Below are 10304 nucleotides of genomic sequence, written 5' to 3'. Positions count from 1 at the left end.
GAGAGAGAGAGAGAGAGAGAGAGAGAGAGAGAGAGAGAGAGAGAGAGAGCAAACACTGCATGATGATTAAATTTACCCCTATCTGGTTGAATGCTAAAATCTCTCAATTGTGGCGTGGGGGTTGGGTAGTACTGTAGTAGCTTTCTGTGACTGTGCTGTCTGACTGTACAGTCAGTCACGTGGCACATGAGCTTCGGTCCTGATGCTGATGTTACTGGAAAGCTACTGTACACAGGGGGTGATTAATGCCACACACACAAGAGCAGGCTGGGTGATGGAGAAGAAACTGGATTGGAAATCACGTCATCCTCTTGTAGAAAAAAAAAAGACGAGAATAATAATCACATGACAGTCAGCATAAAAGTAAAATACGGTATGCCTTTTTTTTATACAGTAGGTTTCGCATTTGTACCATTATCTTCACATGATTTATAAATATTTCAGAATTTAAGGCAAATGAACATATCTGAACTATTCAATTTTAATTTGTGTATATACAGTAGTGCCAATAAAAAAATAAATAAAAGGCTGACGATGAGAACTACATATAATTAATCGCCATGGAAATATTAAATACTAAGGTAAGCGGTATTTGATTATGGTAGCCACACGTCAAGTATAAATTCATTTATTGTAGTTCTTGGAATCCTATTCCTATTGGGCAATGAAGCACTAACCAGCCCTCATACATCAACACGCATCCTCGTTGCTAGGCTTGAAATCTTTTGTCCCTGTCATTTTACACGCTGAAGGGAGGAGCGGAAAGCTCGACAGCCGCAAACAAATGCCAGTTTGCAACATTACAATATTAAGAATGTAATATTGTCAGGTGAGGGAAAATAACGCTCTGAGGGGAGCGGGCGCCGCGTGTTCTTAAATGGGAAATTTGTTGGACAACTGGCGATTCAAGGAGCCAAGCACGGTGGAGGAATGCGACTCGACGTGGGGGTCGGACTCGGAGAGCGACGAACCGGCAGCGGAAGAGGACAGCGGCATCTCCGAGAGCGTCAGCCCGGCGGAGAGCGAGTGGCCCGCCGGAAACAATGGAGACTCGTCCCCGAAGGTACGGAACGGTGCAGCTTTATAGGTTTCGCCCACGGGGGGAAAGCGGAGGAGTGAAAAAAGCGGACCAGGACACAAACAGAAAGTGCAAATTATCTTTGAATTCACACTCACAGTATGACGTAATTCGAAGGTTTTTCTTTTTCTTTGCACCGGTACTGACAGGTTGTGAACTTTAACCCGCAACGTATTCCTACATTATATTCGCTTCACCTGACATCAAATAAAAGCCAGCAGCATTTCCTTGCAGCGGATGTAAACCTAAACAAGAACCATCTCCATTGTTCACATTACATTACTCTACTGCAGGTCGGTACTGGATCGTAACGTAGCATTTGGTAAAACAAACAAAAAAAAAAAAAATATTTGCAAAGGTAGTAATTCTCAGTTTTGATCGACATTATCAGAGAGGATTGAATTCAACAATATACAGTACAGTTTGCTCTCTAGAACTGTAGATGCGGCATACAGTATTTGTGACCTCACGTTATATGACAAAGTAAAGCATGACTTGGGAAGGCCAGGGTCTCCGGTACATTACAGTTTTACACCGCTGCAAACTAGGACCACAATAATATTACTTTGACAATGCTCAGTACCAAAACTGACTGCTTATTACCTTTACAAAGGTCATTCTTAAGATACAAGGTATTGTTATCATAATGCTGCTTTATTGCACAAGCAATAATGTTGCTGCTGTTCGATGTATTAAAGCTACACTTACTGTACCCCCATAAATACAAGAGCTGAGGAAATGTAATTTCTACTGTTTGGCCCATTGCCGTTTTTCTTTAACATCAGCTGAGCAATTTTACTTGGTGATAGTGTTGCTTGTTAATTATTGTCATTCCGAATGAAGCTAACAGTGATGCTGAAATTTTATTGGAAATAAAAATGCAACGTTTCAGGTTCATGTGATGGTGTGAAAAAGATTAGATCAAGGCTATAAAACCACATCCACACGAATATTAGAGCGAAACTAAAAGTATTAGAGCGAAACTTGCGGTGTTTTTTTTATTCTATTAACGCCTCGTAGGCAGTAGGCACAAACCGTTACGTCACTTTATGTAAAAAAAAAAAAAGACGACTCATTGTTACCAAAATTTAAAGAATACATCAGTTTTTCTCATTCCAAAAAAGGTAACCGAGATTTTAACCGGAAGCTGGGAACGAGAGCGAGAGCCTATCCCGTCTGACTTGGGGTGAAAGGTAGACTAGCCTAAACTGCTTTCCAGGCTTGAAAATTGACACATGAGAATATAACAAGATAAGTATGGTCTTCCCCTAAATATGGAATTCTGAATCTAAAGTATAGGAGACTGCTTTTATTGCACCTGGTTGACACTTGAGTAACACATTGCACCTTATGAACAATATGGTCTTGTTTTATATGATTCTATTGCATTTCTCTCTTTCTTCCACCTGCAGCTGACTGACTCTCCAGAGTTTCTTCCAAAGATGAAGAGGAGTTTTTACGCTGCCAGAGACTTGTACAAATACCGCCACTGCTATCCGGTAAATGAATGTAGAAACGCCGATCTGCCACAACACACTTTTAGCATGCATACAGTAGTGTTTTCGAAACTTTGAAATGCAAATGTAACTCAATCATTAACCCAATCACAACAAAAAGCATGATGTGTAACAATAATACTTAACTATGTTTAGAATTTCATATCTACCGGTGACTATACAGCATAACAGGAAGAAGGTGCGCACTCGGTGTGCAGTGTGATAATATAATAATGTTGCTTTTTTTTTTTTTATGTTGTGTATGCATGTGTGCAGAATTACAAAAAGTCCCGGCAACCCAAGGAGTACCGTAACCTGCGTTTCTACCTTAACAAGATCCCACTTGTACCTGATGGTGAGCCGGACACATACGCGCATATATTATGTGTAAAAGACTGTGTTTCATTTTGAATTTGATTTGGAAAGACCAACAAATGAGTGATGTGATTCCACACATATAGCTAAATATCCATGTGAGTTTCTAATGTACGCTGTCTTGTTAGGTATCTATATAGAAGAGATTTTGACAAGGTGGAGAGGTGATTATGACAAGCTGGAGCACAATCATACCTACATTCAGTGGTAAGACACGATATTGTGCATGTGTGTAGCACCATTGAAATTCTAACTCCACAAAAGGTTTGAACGATGACAGCCATCCTGATATTTTGTACTTTATGAACACGTTTTGTTTTTTCTTCACCTGCTGGATGGGAGGCTGTTCCCATTACGAGAACAAGGGCTAAACTTCTACGCACATGAACTGACTCAGGATGAGATTAAAGTAAGACACACTAACGCGATACATATGAGCAGTATGTCAACCGTTTTGTTTTGCATAAATATATATATATTTTTTAATCAACTTCCACATATGACTTTTGATTTGTGTCATATTTGATACATCCGGTCACAATGCTTTAAATTGGCACATTTATAACTGTCAAAAATATAATAATAAACAGACATATTCAAAAATCAGAACGAACATTTCCCGCTATTAACTCATTCACTGCCATTGACGCCTAATTTTTAATAATCTTTTGTTGTTTTTTTTATTCGTGAGTTAACGAGTGAAGTCACGCGATTAATTACAATTAATTTTAATCACCCGACGGCCCTAATTTATAATAATCTTTTCTTCTTCTTCTTCTTCTTTTTTTAAAAGAAAATATTTAAAAAAAAAGATAATTATGGGCTTCAGGCGATTAGAATTTGTAATTGTAATTAATCGCATGGTTTCACTAGTTAACTCACGATTAATCACAAATTTTATATCTGTTCTAAATGTACAATTAAAAAAAATTGGGTTTTTATACTCTTGTTAACAAAAGTGGAAAAAAATGTTAAACTAATAGAAATAGTTAAAATAATTAGTTGACGTCTATAGCCGTCAATGGCAGTGAATGAGTGAATAAGTCTAGGTGTCTCTCCTTTCTCAATTGGAGTGATCTTGCAAGGTCGCTGGAAAAGCCATCAGATGGGTGATACTGCCCACTAATGGCTTATCTCTGCAATACATGTGTCAGATCATAAACGTGAGGGTTTTAATGGTAAAATAATATTATACTCTTGAAATAGAGGGTTCAAAATGTCTTGTATACGATATGATACATTTTGCTTTATAGGGTTAATGACGACCATGAGTATTACTACAGCAGACAGCTAAATGCAAATGACCCTTTATAAGTGGCATTACTGACTCTTCCAGGAATTCCAAAGCACTCGAGAAGCCAAGCGGAGGTTCTTGGCAGCTTATTCCCTAATGTTGGACTTCTATGGCATCAAACTACTTGATAAGAGCGGAAATGTCGCTCGTTCTTCCAACTGGCAGGAGCGCTTCCATCACCTTAATGAGTAAGCACACGAAAGTTTTGCTTTTCTTTCATTTCTAGGGAGTTTTTGTAATATTCAACAAATATTAGGCGGAACTGTTGTCATGTAGCATCAAGCAATTGTCTGTAATGTGTCACTTTTGTCAAGGTCACAGCACAACTACCTGCGCATCACTCGCATTCTCAAGTCGCTGGGCGAGCTCGGCTACGAGGCCTTCAAAGCTCCGCTGGTCCGCCTGTTCCTGGAGGAGTCGCTGCATTGCAACACGCTTCCCAACATGCAACACAGCATCCTGGAATATTTTGTGTACACCATCCGCCGGCCAGCCGTCCGCAGGCAGCTGCTGCGCTACGCCCGCCAGCACTACCGGCCCGCTCACGCCTTCCTCTGGGGTCCTCCACCTAAGAGATCCAAACCTAGAAGTGGAGACGCTGGTGCTAGTGTGGGGGCTGGGAGCAGCGGGATCCGAGCACCCGCTCCCACACCTGAAACGCAGAGGAGGGGGGAGATGAGCTTCATCCCTGCCTCTGCATGTAGCGGGACACTCGTGTCTTACCCTGATGCCAGTGGATGCCAGGACGTGGTTGGCGAGAGCTTGGACGGATACGCGCCACTGGCCTCCGGCATGGTTGGCCTGGAGGGAGCATTTATTATGATGCTGGACAGGAATGACTGTAGTGAGGCTGTTTCTTTGTAAGGTGCTAGTTGTCTGTAGTGATGGCAAAATGAAGCTTCATGAAGCACTTGCGATACTTTTTGACTCCTCAAGATGGCACTCATGATTCAAAGATGCAATGCAAATGTAATCCATTTTCATTGCACTTGCCTTTATCTTTAAACCAAGAGCACCATCTAGAGGAGTCAAAAAGTATCGCAAATGCTTCATGAAGCTTCATTTTGCCATCACTAGTTGTCTGCTTTGACTGATACTGGCTTTTAAAAGTGAATTAGTCTGAGTCATGTGAAGATAAATCTGCTAGTTGTGTAGGTTTTTAGGATCCTACAATAGGAAAGTATTATTCATTGTTAGTGTAGAAATATATTAAGGGCTTTTGATAAACATATATTAGCTGTCGACTAATTTTGAGAACGTTGGCTAGGACAGGACAAAAAAACTGGATTAAATACCCGAACATGTGAAACGCTCGAGGCCCAAATCAGGGACATTTGAACACAAGACTAAATACGGCCTTACTGTATATTTTTAAGAGTTTGGAGGGAGCTTTAGCCAACATGGTTAGTGATTTTTTTGGGCTACTTGAGAAGCAGGTGCTTGCTATGTTGACCTACTGATAAAATTATTCAAACCCTGAAAGCAGATCCAGGGTAGGAACCAGGACGAAGCCTACTTTGTATAACGATGTGAAGCCAGATTTCAGGGAGAACCTTTCTATTATTACTTTTCAAACTCAGCAAAACAACACACAGGATGAGACAGAGTAGATTTAGAACACAGCAATACTTTATGAATTATATATATTTTAGAGTAATGAGACATTCAGGTTTTGTCCCTGAACACTGTTAAGTAGGTGCAAGGTGAAACATATATTTAAATACTCCTTTTAACGACATTGCACAAATTATGCTGACATTAATGTGACTCACTGGTATTTATAGACTTTTAAGATGGGCCGTGATTTTTTTGTGACTATCTTTCTGAAAAGATAAATGCAATAAAAAAAATAAAAAAATGCAGGTCAATAGGTTTTGATTAAGCTAAAACTAATTTTTTAGTGCCTGGCTTACAGGATCTACTGTAGTGATTGTGATTGAAAATAGTAGGTAGATAAATGTGTCACAAATGACTATTATACACATAATAAACTATTCGTAAATCCTAATCAACTATTTACGTGTTAACCATCAAATTTATATGCATAAACAACGTATGGATCCTTAATAATGGCACTTGTAAAGTGTGCTGTACAGTAATTACAAATGTTAAAAGTATACATCATATAGCCTTTATGTCTGAATAGAAAAGTGAAATCTGGTTTTGGGGGAGCTGCCATTGTACATTTAAAATCGACAATCCTTCATGTGTCAGATTTCCAAGAATGGAAGTTTGAAAATGAGATAGTGATAGGAATATAAAGCTTCATGAAGCACTTGCAATCTTTTTTTTTTATCCTCTAGATGCTGCACTTGGTTTAAAGATAACAGCTAGTGTAATGGAAATTTCCACGGCCTTTAAACCAAGAGTGCCATCTCGAGGAGTCAGAAAATATCACAAGTGCTCCGCAAAACTTCACTTGTCCATCACGACTATGGAGAACTGTTGAGAACCGTCCCGAGTACATCAACAAAACGTGATTGTTAAAAAAATTCTTGACTCACTCAAAATCACCTCTTTCGATGAAATTCTTCAATCATCAGCACAATTGTGGCGCTTAAAGTAGGAATGAAGGTTTGCAGAACATGTGACATTCAAATATGGCTTCCTGTATCACCTGAACGCCTTCAGTACCTAAATGGCTTCAAAGAACAGGCCACAATCGAGTCACGTGTGGTGTGCTCAACTTTTTTCTTTTTTTTTGACAATCTTTGTCTTCCGCTCAGTAAGGTTATGTCAAATTGCTGATATACTTTTAGCTGTGAGTACAAGTGCAACATATATGTAAGTTTTAGGATTCACAGTCATATTTAGAGTTGCGTACATTTCAACAATGGATACAAATGGGAAGTTTGTACCCAAAGCTATACGACAAACTGACTGTGATCGTGAATTGTGTGTGAACTATGAGTTAAGGGAATTAACATGCACACAAAAAATAGATAAATAAAAACGGACATCATTATTTTTTTTGTTTAAGCATCGCCTTATACTAGAATGACAATAATTGTGTTGTATCTTATCCTCTTTTGAGTATCTAAATGCAGATTCTGTATAAGGTTGGCGTCATCACAATTTTTGGGTTTTATGATAAATATGAGCCGAGTGCTTTTACTCCGCCAGACAGGCCTTAGCATCGTGCCGTTTTCAAATCAAATTTGGCAGATGCTTGTGTTTGTAAAGGTGACACACGCCTTCACCGTCTTCCCCACTCGTGTTCTTCCTGCAGGCTGACAAGGTCGTACACCACAGCCATCCATTTGATAAAATTGTAAAATTGACTTTTCAGGTGAAATATGTGTTCACGTGGGCTATAACTATTTGACTTTTTAACATACTGTATTGTTAGTGTGTGTAACGGATACTATTAAGTGCCTCTTTTGTATATTATTGGTGTCTGAAATGATAGCATTTGCCAATTACTTACTGTGCTTTTTTTTTGGTATAGAATTTAAATATATACTGTGCGCGTGCATGGATATTCAGTGTGAGTTAATTATTTGGATAAAATACAGGAATATATATCAAACTTTGTGGAAGATTGAAGAAAACATCTTGGAGTAGTTTGTATTGGACTCATTTAATATTGTTCCATGTATCACTATTGTTATATTAGTTACTTATTGCTGGACTTTACAGTGCTGATGTAGGGCACAATGAATCAAAATGAATGCACACAATATCAAATAAAAATTGGGCTTGGGGATAAAGGTTTAAAATGTGTTCATTGTTTACAGAAATGTAGTCCTGAAGAGGTTTCACAAAACTATATTTAGCGCTAAGTGACTTTTGGCCAAACTTAATAACCTTAAAATTATAATTTGAAAATGTTTACGCATTATTTTAAGAATAATGTCATTTATCCATACCTAAAAATTTTACAAATGTGATTTCCCTCCTCTTAAACAATTAATTTCCTCAGTCTGAGCATGTTCAACAATAATTTACAAATAATAATTAACAGAATGTGTTCAGAATGACGAACATCATGGCAAGATCGCTTTTATCTCGTTATGGATACAGGAATAAACCCATTCCTGCATCGTAAATTCCATACATCTAATAAAAAAGATGAAAATCTACACTTCAATCACATTTTGGATTGTTTTATTTCAAGTCCATTGTGGTTGTTTATTAAGTTAAAACCATGAAAATTCCGTAATTACCCAAACTCCTTTGATTCCAGACCAGTCGGTGCATTAGAATGATTTCATGTTATTTGCGATTCACAGCATTGAATATACTATAGGTTTATGTGTGTGTTTGTGTGAGAAAATGCCATGTCTCTCTAAATTGACACTTCCCTCTGAATTGTTGCCCAACAACAGATGGCATCTCCATGTGCTTCCTGTCTTCTTGTCTTTCATTTCCTGCCAGCACAGTGTGCTCCACACAATATTCTTTTTTTTTCCTTCTTTTTTTTTTTTTTACTCTCTTAGTCCCTTATGGTAGATCAGGAGAAATTAAATAAAAATAAAAAAATAAGCGTTTTAAGGCAAAAAATAAGTACATTGAAAATGAAAAAATATGTCTAAGTATTATATGTTGATATTGTATTAGTATAAAATATATATTTTTTAAGTGTGTGGATGGAATTATGATTGTTTTTATTTTTATTGTTTTTGTTTATTTCAGTGGTGTCAAAACTGGCATGTTGGCTGGAAAGTTAGCTATAGCATAAGTTAGCTTGGCCATCACGTTAACCATATGCCGACACAAGCTCAAGACACAGTTGTGCTTGAAAGTTTACATACCCTTGGGCTTGAGGTATGTTGTTGTGGAATTTTCAGTAATTAGGCGAGATGATAAAAAAAAGTCTGGAAAACAATTTGTCTTTTGGTTTAGTCTTACAGCGCAATCTACAAGGAAAAATGATCTGTGACAGAGTGTGCAGTAAATTATCATGGAATTTTTTTTTTATGCAGCCTGGTTAGGATTTGGGAGGAGAAGGGGAGGGCCAGCTAGACAGGAAAGCAAGCAGTCTGTTCCGAGCAGACTTATCAGTCATGGTCACTTCGATATTGCTTCATGTACAAGAAGTGAAAAGCCAATTGTTAATGTTAATACGTGCTAAATAATTATTTTCCATCTTTTGTACACAACTGCAAATATACAAAAGCTAAAACGTCATGTCACCAAAATTCACACGCGCACTCCTACTCATGTCAACTTCAACCTCTGAAAATATCAAAACAATTGCCACATTATTTTGGATTTGACTGGCATTAAGCTTTCGTCTCACCATGCATTCTGCATTCGATCCATCCGCAGCACAACCGCAACTACAAGCCCAATTCCAATAATAAATGGATGGTTGGATGTGTGCTTGTGTGTGTTCAGTTAGTTGTCATCTGCAGAATTCAGAAATGAACAAATACTGAATACACGACACAGTTGTCCTGAACCCACTATTGCCTTGTGACCCTGTGGTCAATTAAGATAATTTAAAGTTAATCAATTACTAATTTTCGCGGTCTTGTACTACACAACATCGTAGTATACGTCTATGAGTGAAAAATAAAAATGTCAATATGTCCTGTGATGCAGGTCTATGGAATTTTTGTGATTAAAGTTTTTTTTTTTTTTTTTGGCTTTTCCATATGTCCCATCATGTAGAAAAAAACAAAACAATAATAACAATAATTCAAATAAGGATCATTGCATGAACATTGAACATTAATCCGTTCGGGGTCATTTGTTACAACTTAAACACAAAACATTTATATTGTACACCCATAAAAATAAATGCCCGAAGTGGTACGATGGGACTTCTTGTCTTTTTTAACTTTATTGTTACTGAGCAAAATAAAGCTACCCTATCATTTAGTAGCTTGGTTGTATAAATTGTCACCACCTTGTGGTCACTGTATATCAGCACATTTGTCGTTTGGTTATATAATACTGGAGTGAGCAAATTAAATAAGATATTGCACTCTTATTTACCATGTTTGAATTTTCATAAAGTGCCAATAATTCTCTAATCTAATCTATGTGGAATAATCAGTCCAACTAAAGAGATAACCCTGTAAACACAGAATTTCTAATTGCTACAATATTCTGA

General features: G+C 37.7%; 1 protein-coding gene across 1 annotated transcript; it reads left to right on the top strand.

The window, feature by feature from the left end:
* The first annotated feature begins 697 nt into the window (after positions 1 to 697).
* On the top strand, positions 698 to 5192 carry LOC147163722 (opioid growth factor receptor-like protein 1). Its single transcript, XM_086093755.1, has 7 exons — positions 698 to 1063; positions 2491 to 2577; positions 2851 to 2929; positions 3078 to 3156; positions 3292 to 3358; positions 4286 to 4431; positions 4558 to 5192. The coding sequence occupies exons 1-7, from the start codon at positions 878 to 880 to the stop codon at positions 5105 to 5107; spliced, it is 1194 nt and encodes a 397-aa protein (XP_085949881.1). The 5' UTR covers positions 698 to 877; the 3' UTR covers positions 5108 to 5192.
* Positions 5193 to 10304: the final 5112 nt, after the last annotated feature.

The sequence above is a fragment of the Leptonotus elevatus genome, chromosome 13 (assembly GCF_054856555.1).
Source record: "Leptonotus elevatus isolate MCC_2025b chromosome 13, RoL_Lele_1.0, whole genome shotgun sequence".
NCBI lineage: Eukaryota > Metazoa > Chordata > Actinopteri > Syngnathiformes > Syngnathidae > Leptonotus > Leptonotus elevatus.
Note: the sequence above shows the minus strand (reverse complement) of the source record. Positions and strands in the feature narration are given on the sequence as shown.

Bases quoted from the DNA above. Each gene is read 5' to 3' on its own strand.
- LOC147163722 (XM_086093755.1), top strand. From the start codon at position 878: ATGGGAAATTTGTTGGACAACTGGCGATTCAAGGAGCCAAGCACGGTG. The intron at 1,064-2,490 runs GTACGGAACGGT...TTCCACCTGCAG, and splicing joins ATGGAGACTCGTCCCCGAAG to CTGACTGACTCTCCAGAGTT. The intron at 2,930-3,077 runs GTGAGCCGGACA...CTGTCTTGTTAG, and splicing joins GATCCCACTTGTACCTGATG to GTATCTATATAGAAGAGATT.